At 48.7% G+C, this 18,543-nt stretch overlaps 1 protein-coding gene across 1 annotated transcript in view; it reads right to left on the bottom strand.

Moving 5' to 3' along the window:
* PODXL (podocalyxin like) overlaps window positions 1-17,736 on the bottom strand; it is a 45,062-nt gene extending 27,326 nt beyond the window's left edge. Inside the window, exon 1 of the mRNA XM_039571224.1 lies at window positions 17,612-17,736. Within this exon, the coding sequence (XP_039427158.1) occupies window positions 17,612-17,657 (46 nt within the window). The 5' untranslated portion in view covers window positions 17,658-17,736. The remainder of the gene's footprint in view (window positions 1-17,611) is intronic.
* Window positions 17,737-18,543: the final 807 nt, after the last annotated feature.

Raw genomic sequence — 18,543 nt, 5'->3', positions numbered from 1 at the left:
GCCAGCTGAACCTCTGCCAGCTGGCCGGCACCGGGGAAGAGCTGTCACATCCAATGTCACTCAAGTTGGGTGCTGTGCATCGGAGACCTGTCTAGATTTTATCTGTGGGCAGTGAGGGCCACAAGGCTCTCGTGGAGCAGAACTCCTGTGGGTTAGTTGTGTAGCCGAATCTCTCCTCACTTTTTGGGAGTGTCACTCTAATTTTTGCAGTGAGGAAGAGGAAGGGAGGAAATATTCCCTCTCTTGTGGTGGGGGCTCTTCCTGAAGAAAAAGGATCAACCTCAAACCCAAAGAGGGACTACTGGCTTCTCTGGGACCTCACAGCCTGACAAAGCCAGGCCATGGAGAGGCATTAGAGCTGGTATTAGCATCTGAGTTCTAATGCCCAAACTTGTGCCACCAAAACCAAGGATGCCATCCCCAGCTGGAGGCTGAAGCTGCAGGCCCAGCGTGCAGGAGGTCCAAGCCACAGCCCTAAGGGGCAGAAAACAAGAGGAGAGACCCTAAACCCAAAAGAATAAGGAGACCTCGGCCTGGTAACAGGCTGCTCTGGTACAAGGGGAAAAAATGGAGATGGGTGAGTGGGAGGTCAGTTTGTGCTGGCACACAGTGCTGCTGTGGCACTGCAACACATTGTCCCCTGCTTCTTGTACCTCCCTTTCCTCTCCACCTCCCCTGAAGATTTACAGCAGGAATCGCCCTCATGCAACAGCCTCTGCCTGCTCCTGTCACCACGGTTGTCGTGCGGAGGTTGCCAGTCTCCCGGGGCCATGCTCAGGGCAGCACTCAGACACTGCTTGCCTATCCCGAGGACAGAACGCACCAGCGGAAAAGAGATGGTGGGGACACGATAAGGCCCAGAGCCTCACCCTCCTTTGTGCTCCCAGAACCTCTGATGAGTCACAAATCAGCCCAAATTTACGCCCTCCAGCCAGCAAATTTACTTTTAAACTTTTTGGGGGTCATGAGTCACATTGAGCCCATCTCACACACCACCCACCACCAGGTCAGGATGGACCCAAAGAGGATGAGCTGAAATGTCTTGAACTGGATAATCCTTGTGGGTTGTTCCAGCTGGAGATATCGTGTGATTCTGTGATCTTTGGTCCACTGACACTCTAAGGTGATGTGAAACACACAAGTGATGCCAAGTGACATAGAAGCCAAGAGGCACTGGTGACTTCCTCAGGCATCCCAGCCTCTCTAAGTAAAACTTTGTGTGATTCCTGGTTAAATATTCACTGTTCAGTGCTGTTCTGGAGACAGATTCCTCTGCAGGCACATCTGGGACACCTGCAAATCTTCACTGACATAAAAGCTTCCACCTCACACCCCTCATGCCATGATTTTTGCAGAAGATGGATGTCAGGATACATCCCTCCACTGTGATCAGTCCCCCATGACCTTGGCTAGCCAGGGTTACCGAGCCAGCAGCCCGGAGGTTTCCTGTCAATGCCGTGAGGAGAGCTCCACATTTCCTTGGAATCCTTTGTGTGTTGGTGCTATTTTGGGTCCCACCATTTTTATTTTTTCTCCAGTTCCACACCCTCACCTCCCTCAGGGTGGGGTCTTCCCGGATAACTGGGAGCTCTATATATACACATGTGCATGCACGAGCACCTATATATATTTGTATAGCTGGGCCTGCGAGTGGAGCCTTCGGGCATGAACTGGACACGCTGGACTTGGCAGGAGGCTCGGTGCTATTCTTTAGGTGGGGAGAGCCTCGGAAGGGAAGGACACAGCCAACCCTCCCTCCTATTCAATACTATTTAAAGACTGTCTGGCACTGAGTTTCTTTCCCACCAAATGGCTCCAGTGACGATCTGGCTTTACAGGCCTGTGTAATCTGATCAGCTTCTATTGTTGGTCATTTTGTAGTTGCCTCGTTACTTAACTCTCCTGAAACAGTCAGTTTTACTGAAAAAAAAATCCATTTTAGCTTTTTGTTTTGCTGTTTGTTTGTTTGTTTGATTGATTTTGTTTTTCAGGAGCACTGGGACTCAGTTTCCATTTGACGAACTTGTGTTCTTCGACAGCTCCTGCTCTGACCCTCCTTAAAATAATACACATGGTCACAGAAATCACTTATTAAAGGCACAAACAGTGAGAAATTGACCTTTCCAGTGCTGTCTCAGTGCAGGAATCTCCAGCACAGCATATTTGTAACCGAGTGGCCTCTTACGTGGAACTGGGAGCAGCACAAGTAGAGGAAGTGTCCAATGCCAGGTTGGATGGGATTTCAGCAACCTGGTCCAGAGGAAGGTATCCCTGTCCAGGGCAGGGGGGTGGAATGAGATGGTCTTTAAAGTCCCTTCCCACCCAAACCATTCTGCAACTCCATGTTCCAGGATTTACCCCCAGAGAGGAAGGATGCTCCTGTAAGCACTGTATGCTGGCTCACCTCCTTGCTCAGCCACAACTCTCCAAAACAACCCTCGTTACACTTGTCAACCTCTCCCTGCCCCAGTTTCCCCATCTCTACCTGCAAGAGTGGACAGATTTTGTATAGAGGAGATGTCTTCGTTTGCTGGCTGATCCAGCACCTTTCTAACTGGGGCCCCAACCTTGGTCAGGTGCCAGAGCAATACAAATAATTACTAATAGTAAATCCCATGGGAGTCTATCACATTATGGTTCAACTTCCTCCCAAACAATTGCTCCTCTTCCTTGCTTTGTGTGTTCTTCAAAAGAAGCGGCTGCTGTGCTTTAGGGCTGGGACACCGGCCCTGGTAAACACACACCCAGCGTTCCTGCTCAGCTGGGCCTGGGCAGCAAAGAGGAGATAAATCTAATTTGAGACAATCACAGTGCAGGCAGAAAAAGCCCTGAGGGTTTAATGGAAACAGCAACGTAGCTGCACTGAGCAGTGTTCATCTTGCGGAGTCCCTCAGGGCACATTTATTCACTGTTTTCAGGATGATATTCCTCAGAGTGGCAATGAGAGCAAGAAATGTCAAGTGCCCACTGGTCTCAGGGCTCAAAACATCTTCATTCAGAGAGTGGTGAGGGTCCTGGCAGTGTGGGAGCACTCAGCTAAGGCAAGCAGGGATTTACTGTGGGCACATCTCTTGCCAGTGCTTGGACTTCCCCTGCTTTCTGCCTACACTGTGCCACCCAAAAAGTGCCTAAAGGGAAAGATGGCCCAGAAATGGAAAGAAAAATGCCCTTGGCCCACAGCCAGTGGACCAAATTGTCCTTGTAAGGTCTACAGGGCATGGAAAGCACCCCAGTGCCGTAGGTTTAGGTGCAATATCAAATTCCTGTAGGAGCTGAGAATCCAAAATAACAAGTGTCCAACAAAAGCTTTGATGGTAATGCAGAGAGGCCATCCCAAAGTGGCTTGAGTGGGCTTTGGGTGAGTTCTCTTGAGGTCCATGGGTCCTCGTTCAAGCAGCTCACACACATTGTGGGATATCTCTGAGGAATCCTCTGAGGAGGTTTTCCCATTGCCAGGACCAAGAATTTAGGCCTTCATAGCAAGTAGCAAAGTGGAGAAGGAAGAAAGGTCTTGCTTCTTAATCAGCCAACTGGCCTGACTTAATACTGACAAAGAGCAATGCGTATTTTGGTCATCCCTTCCAAGACGGAGCCTGCAAAAGCTTTAATTAGTCAATTAAAAGTGGCTTTGTCATAGGAGATGAGACACAATGGGGATCAGCCAGCTGGGTTCTTGGCTGCTGAATGACATTGTCTTTCCAGCCCAATGACCTCATTGTTAATGACTCAATAGGGGAACAATGTTGTCCACCCAGCAGCCCAGCAAGGAGTGAGATTCCTGCGTGGTTACAGCTGAGCAGAAGAACATGGGAAGTTGTGGGATGTCACTGGGTTGGGGCTGTAACGCTTCGCACTCAGTAGGTTTCAATGGCACAGCTGTGTGCTGAGAAACCCCAGCAAAAAAAAAGTAATATATGAAAAAAATACAGCACACAACAATGGTCATACTCTGCTCCCCAAAAACTGCCTGGACAGGTAGTGAGTTTGAGCATGAAGAGATTCACTGATCAGGGAGGAAAATCCTAAATGGTATCTAGAGGAAAGCAAAGCTTACAGCAACTGCACCCAGGATGGTCTGGATGGAACAGGCCCTGTCACCTTGTAAGCTCAGGGCTTTGCTGATATCTCCCTGCCACCAAAGTGTCTCTCTGTCACCAAAACCTCTCCCTGCCATCAAAACCCTTCTCTCCAGGGCAGTGCCTGGAGGTTGTGTGGCAGGGAAGGCCACAGCAGGGCAAGGGAAAGGAGCAAAGGAAGCAGGAAGGAAGAAGGAGCTGCATCCCCTCCCTGCTGTTTATCATCCTCCTCTTTCTCCTAAGAGAGGCCATCAGGTCTGTAAACACCAGGTTGAGTTCCCAGCTTGGAGGGGATCCACAGAGGTGAGTGGCAGCTTTGGATACGGGAGGGAGCTGTGGGGCTGGGCTTGCTGATAATAACCCAGTTCCTCTGCTCCTGGGATGACAGACACCAGGTCCCGGTTTGGGCTCAGCAGGAAAACTCTGACATGTCAGCTTGGACGTTTCTTTCAGGAAGCTGAGCTGAAGTCATGGTGGGGTTGGAGATGGGAGGAGAGGGTGGGGACATATGGAACCCACAGAAATCCATCAGGAGAGCAGAGGAGAGAGTGGGCACTGAACTGGCATTCAGTGGGTGCTGCTGGTTGTAATCCTGGAGCTGGGCAGTGGAGATGGAGCCCCTACACTGGTGAAGGCTGCAGCTACATGAACATTCCTGGCATGTCTGCAAGTGATCCCTGGCCAAATCAAAGCATGGCTTTGCTGCCAAAACTACCTGAAAACAGCATCCCTGATTACAGCAAGGCAGAAGAGACAGCTGAAAAATCCCCCCACAGATTTCAAATGTGCATTTGGAGAAGCATGATCAGCTGTGCAAAAATACCCTCTCGTTGCCCTGAGCCCCATCTCCTCCTGATGTCTCTGGAAATTGTAATTGCGCAAAAGGCTGCTGGACACCACTCAGAAATCAAGCCCCAAGCTGACCATGGAGGCAAGAAAGAGCTGAGCCATCAAAAGCAAAAGACGACTTCTAGCAATTCTTATTGATAATTCTCTGTAATTGATTGTGGTTTGCTTTAAATTCTTAGCAGCTGATTGCTTTAAATAATTGATAACTTGCAAGCCTATGTACTGCAGACACTACTCTGTGGTGCAGGCATGCTCGTGCCCCTGGTACTGGCACAGAATCATCACAGAATCACAGAATGGTTTGGGTTGGAAGGGACCTTGAAGATCATCTCGTTCCAGCCCTCCTGCCATGGGCAGGGACACCTCCCACTAGACCAGAGCCCCATTCAACCTGGCCTTGAATTGCTCTCCTTGTCCATCAGCAGTCCCTTGCAGTGCCCAGACCTCTCAATGTGGGCAACAGTGTCACTGATGAGAGGCTGAAATGCTCAAGTGATGCAAACCAACAGCACCAGGTCCTTTGCCCAGTAAGTTTGTGCACAGCAGAGCTGCCAAATAAATAGGACACATGCTGGAATCCAGGCACTGCATTTTGGGACTGTGGATGATGCAGCAGATGGCCAGGTCCTGGGCTGCTGCAGGACTGGAATCAGCTCTCCCAAACAGGAGCAGAAAAGTGTTGGAGGAAAGCAAGATGTGGAGCAAATCCCTGATGCTTGGAGGGCAGCACAAACCTGTGATGGAGATGAGTTACAGTACCAGGACATTTGGATGTTAGACCCTCACCCCTGGGAAGATGGCTCAAATCCAAATCCAAGCAGATTCAAAAGCTGATCCTTATTACTACAAAACAAATTAATTATTCCTAATCTAGATTATCAAGCAGAGGGCTATGCCTTTCCCCACTCTTGGCAGTTTCATGACGGTAGCCATAGGTTGAACAGGCTGGGAAAATTTGCAACTCTTTGGCTTTGGGGAGTCCTGAGAGGTGCAGGTGGCACCAGGTTCCTGTAACAAGCCATTTCTTGCCTTTTGTGAGGAGAAAAATGGGAAATCTGCCCACAGGCACAACAGTCCATCTCAGCAAAGAGCAGTCTTGGTGCATAAAACAAGGGCTGAGAGATCTGAGAGCATGAGAAATAAATTCTAAGAAATATTTCCTTCAATAATCCCTCTATTTCCTTTCTAAAAAATTCCTCTAAGGAAGAAATTCCTGTGGCGGGAATGCTTCTAATTACTTCAGACATAGGCTGCGAGCATCTGGTCTTGTCAGATTTGGGCAGAGACAAAATCTTCCTGCCCATTCTCTCTGCTGTCCCTCTGTGGGGTGAATGTGTCTGCTCAGACCGAGTGGAAATCCTTGCAGGAACAGCTCATGGACTGCACTTTTCTTACCCTTCTCCTCACTGTGAGGAGTGTCAGCCTTCAGGATGGGAACAAATAAATAAATAAAGTGCAATCCCAAAAGCGCTCTCCAAAACCCAGCTTCAAAGCCAATTCCCCCACAGAGCACTCCTTGTGCTGCTCCTCCTCTCCCATCCACTTTATCAACACTCCTCTTCCAGCACCTCAGGGTACCAATCTGACCAGCCAAGACAGAGATAAACCCCTGCCCCAAAATTGCTTCTGAGCTGGATTAGAAGGGAACCCTCCCCAAAAGGCCAGCTGGGCTCAGGGCATCCCCTGGCCGCTGCTCCCAGGGAAAGCAGCTTTACCTCCATCGTTGCTGCTGCCCCCACAGCGAGCCCCCTCCTAATCAGGACCCCTCCTAATCAAGACCCTTTCTAATCAGATTGGAGCCATCCTACCAGACATGCAAAAGGCTCTCACGGCAGACAAAGTGTGGAGCTGCAACCCTCCTCCTCCTCCTGCTGCTCAAACACAAACACAGCCCGAAACAGCCAGCATTCCTTCGGCGTGGCTGTCCCCCCACCAAACCCCCAAGGCACACGCAGCTTCTTTTGGTGATTTCCTGACTTCTTTTTCTTTTTTTTCCCTCCTTGCACTATTTTATCAGGATTGGCAGTGGGATTTTTCTCTGTGAGAGCACGGCTGAGACGTGGAGAGTTGTACGCAGTGGGACCACTCCAGAGCTTGGCTTTGGATCTGGTCCAAAATAATCCGCTCTACACAGTACCCCCATGAATTTTTCACCAGTAACCATCGTGCTGGGGCTCTGTACCCATCCCGAGGCCTATCCCACTGTCCATGGCATGTCCTGCAATGCTGGAATCTTCTGCACTGGCCAGGGATTAAGTGCAGAGGCTCCTGCAGGAGCAGGAGCTGCTGGCAGGACAGGTCACTTTGCCTCCACCAGGGATGGTGACAAGATGCTGGAATTTTCATTTCTGATATGATCAGGGAGGAAGAGCACTGCTCCCTTGGGGTCTTCCTGTGACACCCAAACTCCTTTAAACCCCCAAAATTTTACCCAGTGCAGCTGTCAGCTACCCGTGACCAGATGCATAATAGGAGCACACAAACAGGTGGATTTTTTAAAGAAGAAAAGCATCTTTTTCCTTTCTCAGCTCATCAGTTTGGACTCCTGTGTTTCCCTCTCTAACCCTTTGTAAAGGGCATTCATAAATGCACACGCTGATCATGACATCTCCTATCTCTCTTGCCACCAACCCAACCTCACTTGTCCACTTTTCGCCACCCTCCCACCACTCTGCCCTTCTTGTGCCACTTCCTTTGCCAAAATAAAAGCTTTTTTCCGCAAACCATCTACCCTTAATCACCCCCAGCAACTGAAGCCATGATTTGGAGAAACCTGGAATGGAGAGCATGGACAGTGATGGGTGAAAGGCTTTGTCCTTCACTCGGCAGCTGACAGTGGGGGATGTGTTGTCCACCCTCGTCCTCATTAGGAATTGCTTAACACCACCCCATCCACTATCAACCTTCTCCTGGCTGGAAAACTCCCCACAAAATAATGTTTGGGGTGAGATGGTGAATTATTGTCCAGGTTTTAGGAACCACTCTCCATGGAAGAGCTTCTCAGGAGCACGGCCATCATGGGATGCTGCTCCTCCCAAGAGCCTGAGAGGGATTTGGGCTAAGGAACACAGAGTGAGAGCTGCAGGGACCTGCCCAGGGTCTGTTAGTGCATACTCCACCTTGAGCTGGGTCAGACTGCAGCTTATCAGAGACCTTTATCAGCCTAAACTGATGTGTTGCAGCAGAAGCAGGTGCATCCCTTCCACTGGAATGGCTTCGTGCAAAGCAGTGACAGCAGGAGTGGCAACCACATTCACCACAGGATTATTTTATTTTCCTTCTTCTTCTCCCCTCTGTGACTGTTGCCTTAAACAGAGAAGTTTCATTTGTCAAGCTTTCTGGAGAAAATGCTCTCATGTTGGATCAGCAAGGCTGGATGAGGGGAATGGGCCACAATCCATCAAGGCCAAATCTCTTCCTAACTTTTGAGAGGCCAGATTTTATCATCTAGCACCAAAAAACCCATTAAATACATTACAGTGAGACTAAAGCCAACCAGGACACCCGTGGCACTTGGGGAACTCGGGTTTTCCAACACTAAGTGGGGCTGGATTTGGATGTGAGACAAAAACAGGGCAGTCAATTAAAGAAAGCCTTGTTAATTTTTGCTTCTCTTTAATTGCTTTCTGCCCACGCTATGGGCAGATGTCCAGGGTATCCAGACATTCAGCATGGGATAGCCAGACAGCCAAAAGTTATGTGCAAAAACCTCAGCTATCCACTGAAATTCCCTCTGCAGGTCAAGGAGAGATGCATTCAGCTGCTCCACCAACAGTTAATTCCAAGCTGCGAAAACAACTGGAAACTGGCAGCCAAAAAATAAAATTGTCTCCTCTCCCATTTTCAACAGTAAAAGTGAATTTTAAGAGAGCGACTCCCGTTTATTTGAAACCCTCGAGAGACACAGAACAATTCATTTCAGTCACTAACTCCATCACAGATTGATGCTCCAGATTTGCTCAGTGAGTTGCTTAGCACTAAACTCAAAAGCTTGTTGAAAAGTTTATTGCATAAGGTCCCCAGGTCCTCGGTTATTTGATGTATCTCAGAGGAATTTTAAATGCTCTTTTGCATTTGTCAATTTAACATAAATTTCCTCTACAAGCAAAGAGTGATTTCCACCAATAAACCCTAAATTAGTTTTATTCATCATTACCAAGGATGGCTCCAGAGATGCATAAATTAGAAATCAAAATAGAGAGGTCTCAGGCTATAAAATTCCTTCAACAAATATGTTCAGAGTGTGCCAGCCCGGTTAGAAAACACAGTTGAAAGGCAAGAGTGGGCTGTAAATCTCCAAGCTTTACAATGAGGAGATTCAGCCCTGCTTAAGAGATACAGCTATGAATTGTAAATGAAAAACATGATTAAAATCAAATCATTCAAATTATGACTTTCTCCTTCCGTATTTTAAGTCGTGATTAAAATTCATAATTTAAGCCACATCAATTTAAATCAAAGCACCCTGCCAGTAAAATGAGGTTTTGAACCCTTTGCGAGGCTTTAATGAGAAAAAAAGATCATTCTCCTTTTAAATACGGTTAATGGGGATTTATTGGTGCCATTCATGGGCAGAAACTGTCTTAGAAGCCCAAAAAATCACATGGGCTGAGAGCCTTGAGGGCTTTTTTTAGACATCTGGGAAAATTTTTTAGGAAACAAAATAATTGTCTCTAATAGGGTGTTGCATTAATCTCTAAACTTTCTTTTTCTGCAGTATTCCACATGCTGCACGGGGCAGGAAAATTTATTCTTTATGTCAAAGAGATCAGCATCTCTCCTTGGCTTTTTGGCATGGGAATGACCCTGAGGCTTGGGAAAGCAGAGGTGATGGGGAGATTAACTCCTGCACGCTTGAAATTTGGGCTCAAGGCTGTGAATTTTGCTTTCTGGCTTCACAGCTGATGGGATGCCCTGTCCCATTTTGCTTATATTTTTCTGTGATTGTCTCTCAGTTGGATGAGGATTTTTGGGAGCCCCAGAATTGCTTGTTCATCGCATTTGCAGCACAGGTATCACAGCTTTTTGTCGTCACACAGGATTTTGGGGGTGTTTACGGCGTTGCTGTGATTTGTGTGCCCTTAGAATGAGGCAGTGGAGAGAACAAACACTTCTTAGCATTGTGTCAAACCAGATCAGGGGGCTGATCCATCTAAAAATGAGACCAATATTAGAAGCAAAAACAATCAAAGAAGAAAATAAAACTGGGGGAGGCTGCTTTATGCTTTTACTGAGTGCTGCTACTTTCTCCAAGAAAAACCCACGGGAACAAATTATTGTTTGTTTATTTGTTATTTTTATTCATTTAGGCTCCTAAACCAAACCAGGTTGCCAGCAGAGAGGTGGCTGAAAAAATGCATGATGAGAATACTGGTTTGGAGTTGAGCAATCACATCCCACTTTGAGGCTGCTCCTTAGTAACTGTCTCAGAAAACTTTCTCCCTTTACCTGTGCTTTAAACATTTCTTCTGTTGCTTGATAAATTAGAGATGTCCAATGAGGACAACTTTACTGCTTATTTAATGTGGATATAGATATATCTCAAGAACCTTGGTTACTTGGTGTTACTCCAGTAAAATCACTGCTAACCAGATCCGTGCTGGCACAGAGCATCTCTTTAAATACTCTGCTTTTTCTCACAGTCAGGGCTCACGGTATTTTGATAAGCAGCACATAATAGTCACCCTGAGAGCTCTCCACTCTCCACAGCCTGCAGCAGTATCATTTAAACTTTTCCCGTTTTTTTCCCCCATTTGCCTACGTGGTGGAATGTCTTATCTCACCCTCCTGCCTTTGGACTCCAGGGAGGAGGGGAAAAAAAAAGTGGTCTTTGCTATTAGGTTTCAAAGAAGGACTTTCTCCTTCAGAGTTTCTCCAAACCTTTCTGAAGAGCCTTTCAAGTCCCCTTTGTCCAAGTTAGAAATTGGGTATTTTTCTCTTTGCCTGTATCCAGCAGAAGCCACTTAGAATAAATGCCTAACAAGGCAGTCTCCTCATTTCTCTACAATAGATCTGATACATATTTAGGTACCAGAGCTTAATTTCTAAGCCAATTTCTACCTTCTCCTCCTCCAGTTAAATTTGCCAAAATCAATTAAGGCTGAGAGAGAACATTTCAGCCTTTGCCATTAATAACCGAGGCCTTATTCTTTCACTGCAAAATGACCTTCCTTCCCCCTTTCACCACCCTCGTCAGCCATGCGGCCTCAGACCAAAGCTCCCTGCACACAGAGCCTGTGAAACAGAGAAAAAGCCACTGGATTAATCCAATTTTTATGAAGGATGATAAGGATATGAACCGGACCTCAAAGCAACATCTAAAATGGGACTGACTCAGAAATTAAAAAAACTACATTTTCAATTTTGGAGGAGCTTTTAACGCAGATCCCATCTCTGCCTATTTCTAAGGATCTGTCCTGCACCTGACAGCAAGCACAGATTTGGTTTTTAAGCCCAAGGACCGTGTTCTTATTTACCTGTTCATTTTGCAGCCCTTAGGGTACACTCCTGACCCACCAGCAAGAAGTTCTTCCAAATCCCGAAACTAAATTTTTAAAATGTTTTTAAGCACGTACAGACAGTGTTACACAACATAAATGTTTCCAGGGGCAGATCTTGGATATTTTTGGTGTGACATCAGGCCATGTTGGGGATCATTTATGGAAACAAGCATCTCTAGTGGATAACTCATCCCAAGACACATCTGGATTGCCTTCAGATGCAGGTGGATTCAAGGATAACTCAGCTTCAACCTTAAGTATCTTAGTTAAATATCTGAACCTGCATGGCCTTACCCTGGGTCCCTCAGTGGGAAGAAAACACAGAAGAGTCACACTGTGACTTCCAACTTTCCCTTCCTCCTCAAGTCCAGTCGTCTCAGTTTGTCCAAAGAAGATCCCATTCCCTTCCCGCTGCTACCCAACCCCAAGACACAGAGTCCTGGACATTATTCACAAATGAAGTCCTGCTGAAAACTAAATCTCAGCCTGGCCTGTTCCCTCTGCTGGTTGCACATCTAAAAGTAGAAGTTCCAGCAGTGCTGGAATTCCCATCGCCCAAAAAAAAACGTTCACCCCCGTTCCTTCCCCCTCCCGCTCTCTGCTGGGTGCTGAGACATCACACTGAGCTGACTTTAATAAGTTGTCTGAATTCTCCCTGTGTCCTTGCAATGCTTTGTCACCAAACTGTCACTGGTGTCTGCTGAGAGCGCCTGGCCTGCGGCCAAGCGAGGCGTGAGACGCACGTTATTTACGGGGCAGAAAAGGTGCCTGCAACATGCAGAGCTGCAGGGATGCAAAGATTTGCTAAACAGGCACATCTGGTGGTGATGAAACTTCCATCAGCAAGACCTGGGACCCAACAGGCAGATGAGCAATGAAGGATATCGCTGCTTGTGGAGTTTGGAGCAGCTTTGTTTCACCTCTTGAAGGAGAAAGGGTTTTTTTTTTCTCTTTAGGGTATCCTGGCATTTTCTGGTTCCCAATGGATTTCGGCAATATTCAGTGCCACAGGCTGGCTCTAAGACACACAACAGCTCAAATCCAGTGGATATGGGCATGTAATCCCCAAAAGTCACCCCAAATAAGCCACCACAGAGCTCTGCACCCCCTGAAAGCAGTAAGGTTACTATTGCCATTTTCTAAGATTCCCCTAAAAAATCACTATTTCCAGCATTTTTTGCAATTCAAAGCCAGCAGGTTTGAAACAGGCTTAGTCACCCTTGAAGGAACCTCAGGTTTACTGTGAGGCCTGGCACAGGTTGTCCAGAGAAGCTGTGGCTTCCCCTGGATCCCTGGAAGTGTCCAAAGCCAGGTTGGACAGCGCTTGGAGCAACCTGGGATGGTGGAAGGTGTCCCTGCCCATGGAATCATGGAATCATTTGATGGCTAACATGCCAGGTCCACCACTAAACCGTGTCCCTAAGCACCACATCTACATTTTTGAACGTTTCTCGATATTATTTGTACCGCAGCAGCCCCACCTGAGAGAATCTCCCCACCCCTCACCACTCACTGCACGGTCTCTCCACCAAACACAAGAAAAATACAGAGAGAAATTCCACCACAGCCAGTCCTTTAAACAGCATTTTGCCTCTTCAGTTCATAGCTGAAAAAAAATCTTATATGATTTTTGTACAGCAACAGGGAAGATTATCTGATTCTCCCCAGCTCTGTCTGCCTTCCAGACAGGGCTTTTTAGCATAAAAAACAGCAGGTTTTTGGATAGCCCCAGTGCTTAGGCACCTCTGGAGCTGCGATATGGGCAGAGCACATCCCTCCTGCTTGTTTTGAATGGATCTTTGTTTTCCTCAAGGATCCCCAGAGCAAAACACCATGAGGCTTCAGCCGAACAAGTACATAATCAGAGCAGTTAAAACCCAACAAAGCTCAGAGAAACTGTCCCCAAACCTCCCAAATAACGAAGCACAGGAGGAAGCACCCTCACCCTGGGGTGTGGGACACCATCCCACCAGGCAGTTCAGGGAAAAAAAATAGGGACTTTTTTTTTATTAAGCCCCAATGGCAGACAGAGAGGTTTTTGGGAAAGGTGGGTGACACATCCCCAAAGGACCAGCAAGACCCCCATGCAGAGTCAGGGTGGTCTCACAAACTGCAAGAGAAAGACTTGATGGATTTTTTTTTTGGCAATTCCAAGCCCAAAGGAACTGCTCTCTGCAACGTGGAGTATTTGGCAAAGCCTTGGGGGCTGCAATGGGCAGAGCACAGGTAGCTGCAGAACAACAAATGCCAGATGACTGCGTGCATCGCTTAGAGTAGAGAGTGGAAAAAAAGAGCAAGGTTTGCTCAGGATCTCTCTGTGAAGGAAAGGGCAGGCATTGCAAGAATTCAGAAACAACATCCTTAGGTGGAGATGGGCCAGTTGTGGAAGGAGCTGAGCACGTAAACAGGCTCTCGAGCAGGAAGTTGGCAGGAGCATGTGAAAGCTCTGGAGAGGGCTGGTGAGATTTCACATGCCTGCACATGGGGAATGGACCCGACCGGGCCACCCAGATTCCTGCAGAGTTCAAACCCTCTCGTGCTGTTCCGCTCTGGGCAGAGCTGAGGGTGGTTCTTGGTCATGCAGGAGTGCTGTCAGGCTGGGAACAACACTGGAAGTCAGCTGGATATTCAGGTTCACAACCTGCACATTTTTTTAAGTGTCACTCCCCCCCAGCTCAGTAGCGGGGAGGGAGGAATTCCTGCACATCCCCAGATGGGTTTGCCATGGGCTTCATCCCACCTGGACCACCTGGAGATGAAGTTGCTGAAGGCACCTGAGCTTGATGTTTGAGCCCCCGTAGCACAGAGCAGCTCAGGCAGATGTTACAGCAGTGTCTCACCTCCACAGAGCATCACCCTGTAAGGATAAAACCCCACTCACCCCATCCTCCCTGGCCCTGCAGAGCTTCAGGGGGCTCTGGGGGTTGTGGTGGGTCCTTGGGGACAGGGCAAAGGGGCCACCCAGAGCAGCATCATGGATAAAGGGGCAAAATTTAGGGCATCTAAGCCCCACAGCTCCTCTCTGCTGTTGTAGAGTGATAAAACCCCCAGGATAACAGGGGGGCATTGCACAGCCAGAGGGATACTCACTGTCTGTAACTGACCTCCCTGAGTCCCCAGAAATACCCCAGAACTCATGCTGGTGGCTTTCGACCTTTTAGAAGTGCAGATGGGGAGAGAAAATGCATGGTTTATAGGGAAAATAATAACCAAAGCGCAACCCCAGCCTCCCTGGAAATGCTGAGGGCAGATATTTCCAGCTGGTCTCCCGTCACACCAGCATGAATGATCACCCTCGTCACAAGCCTTTAGAGCAACTCCCTGGAATTAAATCAGTATATTGCATGGTTCCAGTTCCTTTCATCCAGGAATCTTCAAATGATTTGCAAACAATTCTTTAATTAAGCCTCCCAAACAGCCCCCGGGGTAGTGTTACTGTGTCTGTGCGAAGACATTGCACTGCTAAAATGGCAAAAGTGTTGCAAAAATCTTATCAAAGTTCCTCCGAGACAAAATATATTAGAAGAAGCTCTCAGCTTTGATGCTGATTCTAAAACCCGCTGGTTAAACATGTTTTTCCTCCTCCTAGGGACATGGCGCCAATTGCCTCCTCCTGCCCGTGTCAGGATTAGTATTCAATGGATACATTTTTTTTTTTTTTTAAACGCACATCTTTGACAGCTCCTGGACAAACACGAACTCCCAGTACCAGAGAACTCCCAGTACCAGGGAGGTACCCTGGGAATTCAGCTTTGGGAATGAAAAGCGGTGTTTTGGCAACAAGGATTTCAAACCCATCAATCCGTGGTTTGCCTTGAGCCGGGTGCTTGATCTCTGGTAAAAGCCCTTCCTGCCCTTTTTTGCCCCCCGGACAGGTTTGAGCTGTGGCTCTTTTGAATCCCCTGAGAATAAAAAGTATTGTTTGTCTCTTCCTGATGCAATTTTGCTATCAGATCCCCTGTGGGAATACGAGATGCAACTTAGAGAAACAATAGATAAAATAAAATAAAATAAAATAAAATAAAATAAAATAAAATATCCCGTGAAGATGCTGTAGTGGGTAACTCTGAGCCTCTCTCTGGCTGGTGGAATTTAAAGATGTTTTTTGCCTAATGCCATATTTGCTGCATCTCTCTTTGTACACACTGGCTGTACCTTGTCTGAGGCTGATTTTCCTCTGATTTAAGCAGAGATATAAAGGGGAATCTCTCCAGAATCAGGGGATTGGGATGTACAAGCCTGGAAGTCAGTATTTCAGGGGAAATTGCTCTACCCCAGAGAGCTGCTTTCAAAAACTTCATCAACCTTGGGCTGGTTCTGCTTTGCCCCACGCACTGAGGTTGTCACCATCCAAAAACAAGCTCTGAAATCCCAACTCTCATTCCACATCCAATTTAAACACAGCAAATCATGCAGGCTCCATCCCAATCTCTATTTCTTAAGATACCCCGAATCTTACAGTTTCACTTACAAACCCAACTTCTTCTTATTTAAGGAGGAAGGAAAAAAAAAAAAAAGATGAATTTTAGGCTTTGAGTAACTCAGATGATCACAGCAGATACCAGTCCTGGGGTTAAGCACTGCTGGGACTCCGAGCCCAAACACTCAGCAAATAGGGATGCCGATCTTGGCCCCTAAGAAAGAAAATCCTGCTGCCAATACCCAGGGAGCAACATAAAAGCGTCTCTGAGGAGCTTATTTCAAAACTTAAGGGCAGCAACGAATAGCAGAAAACACCGTTTGGAAGGATTTAATCAATTAATTTCTGAGAAAGATGTAATAGGATCACTCCAGAGTGTTAGAGAAACAGGTTCCCAACACCATCCTCCAACTAACAGCCCGTTTTGTCCAATCCCAGTGCATTTATCACCTCATTTTGGAAAACAGATCAAAACCTTCTGAGCAGGCAAAGTCAGCTAAACTCAGCTAAATTCTGGCCAGCTCAAGAAGAATTGCATTAACAGCTCCTACTTTATGCCAATATTAATGATGCTCAGGGCTTCCTGAGTTTTAATGGGAAGAGAAATCTCTTTTAAAGCCCATGTTGGCATCAGGGACAGATGGGGGTTAACACCTGCTCACCACCAAACCCTGTGAGTCCTGAGAGGAACAGGAAAGAAAATGGAGCAGGCAGAGATTTCAACCAGACCTCTGGGAATTCACCCCAGAGTTAAATCCCCAGGGCCCTGCCTCCACTTGTGCTTTTACCTCCGGAGCATCCCCCAGCTTTTGTTACCTTGAATAAAAGCACATTCAGCTCTGCAGAGGCTCTTCTGTGGCACATGGGTTGGAGCAGGATTTCACCTTCTCTTATTTTACTCTATTTTTAAATTTTTATTTTATTTTATTTTTTTAAATTTTATTTTCATTTCGCACCTCCCTCGCCTTCCCTGATTACACGGAAGAAATGCCCCACTCCTCCCTACCTTTATTCACTCTGGAAAGAATCAGTGCATTTCCTTTCCCTGCTACTTTTCCATGTGGTTTATGGCCACTTCTCCGACAAAACACCCCACCAGAGAACCAGAACTCCCACTCCATCACCCCTGAACCCCAACACTACCACAGGACCCCAGGCACTGTTTCCTCCCCCAAACCTCCCCAGCACGACACATCCCTAAGTCTCCAGTTTAACCTTTTCCCAACTCCACCATCAACTTCCAGCAGGGAATTGCTGTCTCCAGCAGTTTTCCCCCCTCTCCTCCCGCGCCATCTCTGGCTCACGCTCCATGGGTGCAGCACCTGGCGCGCTGGACCGCGGCAAGAACAGCCCCACCACGCCGAACCCAAGGTCCCCCCTTGCTCGATGGGACCCCAAAAGCGGGGTGTGGGGCTCGACGCTCCGCGCATCGCTCTCCCAAGAGCCCCAAGCCCCGAGCGGGGGGGCTTTAGGAGAGGGATGCGGGAGGGAAGTGCCGGAGGGTCGGGCTCATCCCGCCGCAGAACGAAGCAGCACTGCGGCTCCCGCGCCCCAAGTTGCGCTGCCGCGGAGCGCTGGATGTGCCCGGGGTTCCGATAAGCGGCGCGATAAGCTGCAAGCAGGAGCCGGGTGGGCGCCCGGCGGCCCCGCAGCTCCTTTTCCGCCAAACTCGCCAATAGCAACGGGAAAAGCGGAGCGCGGCGAGAGGGCGAGGGATGCTTGAAGCGGGCAGGAAGGCACGGAAAGCGGCGGAAGGCGGCACTCACCGAGCAGCAGCAGCGGCAGCAGCGGCAGCAGCCCCGCAGCCCGCATGGTGCCTCGGCGCGGCCGTCCCGGAGCGGCTCCCGGCGCTCTGTCCCGGCGGGGCGGGCGGGCGATGCCTCCCTCCCTCTCCCGGCCCCGGCCCGGCCCCGGCCACGGCCCCGGCCACGGGCCCCCCCTTCCCCCGCCGCCGGGGAGGCGCAGAACGGCCCCGGCCCGCCCCGCCTCCGCCCCCGGCTCGGGGGGAGAGAGCGCCGTGGGATGGGATGGGATGGGATGGGATGGGATGGGATGGGATGGGATGGGATGGGATGGGATGGGATGGAGCGGGGTAGCGAGGAGCGGGGGATGCACCTGCGGAGGGGAGGCGGGGGTTGGTTGGGATGGGGGTCTGGGGGGATTTGGGGGTTTGATTGGAGGTGGGAGGTTGGAGAGGGTTTAAGGAGTTCGTTAGGGTGGAGGTGTGGGAGGGGGGATCTGGGGGTCTTAACTGCATGGAGGGATTTGGGGGTTTCGTTGGAGTTGGGAGGTTGGAGAGGGTTTAGGGGGTTTGGTGGGATTGGGGTCTGGGGGATTTGGGGTTCTCAGCTGCATGGAGGGATTTGGGGGTTTCGTTGGGAGGTTGGAGAGGGTTTAGGGGGTTTGTTGGGATTGGGGTCTGGGGGATTTGGGGGTCTTAACTGCATGGAGGGATTTGGGGGTTTTGTTGGAGTTGGGAGGTTGGAGAGGATTTGGGGAGTTTGTTGGGATGGAGATTTGGAGTTCTTAACTGCATGGAGGGATTTGGGGGATTTCATTGGAGTTGGGAGGTTGGAGAGGATTTAGGGGTTTTGTCGGGATTTGGGGGTTTTGTTGGAGTTAGGAGGTGAGAGAGGGTTTAGGGGGTTTTGTTGGGATTAAGTTTTGGGGTTCTCAAATGCATAGAGGGATTTGGGAG

The sequence above is a fragment of the Corvus cornix genome, chromosome 1A (genome assembly GCF_000738735.6).
Source record: "Corvus cornix cornix isolate S_Up_H32 chromosome 1A, ASM73873v5, whole genome shotgun sequence".
Lineage (NCBI taxonomy): Eukaryota > Metazoa > Chordata > Aves > Passeriformes > Corvidae > Corvus > Corvus cornix.
This window is presented reverse-complemented; position numbering and strand designations above follow the sequence as displayed.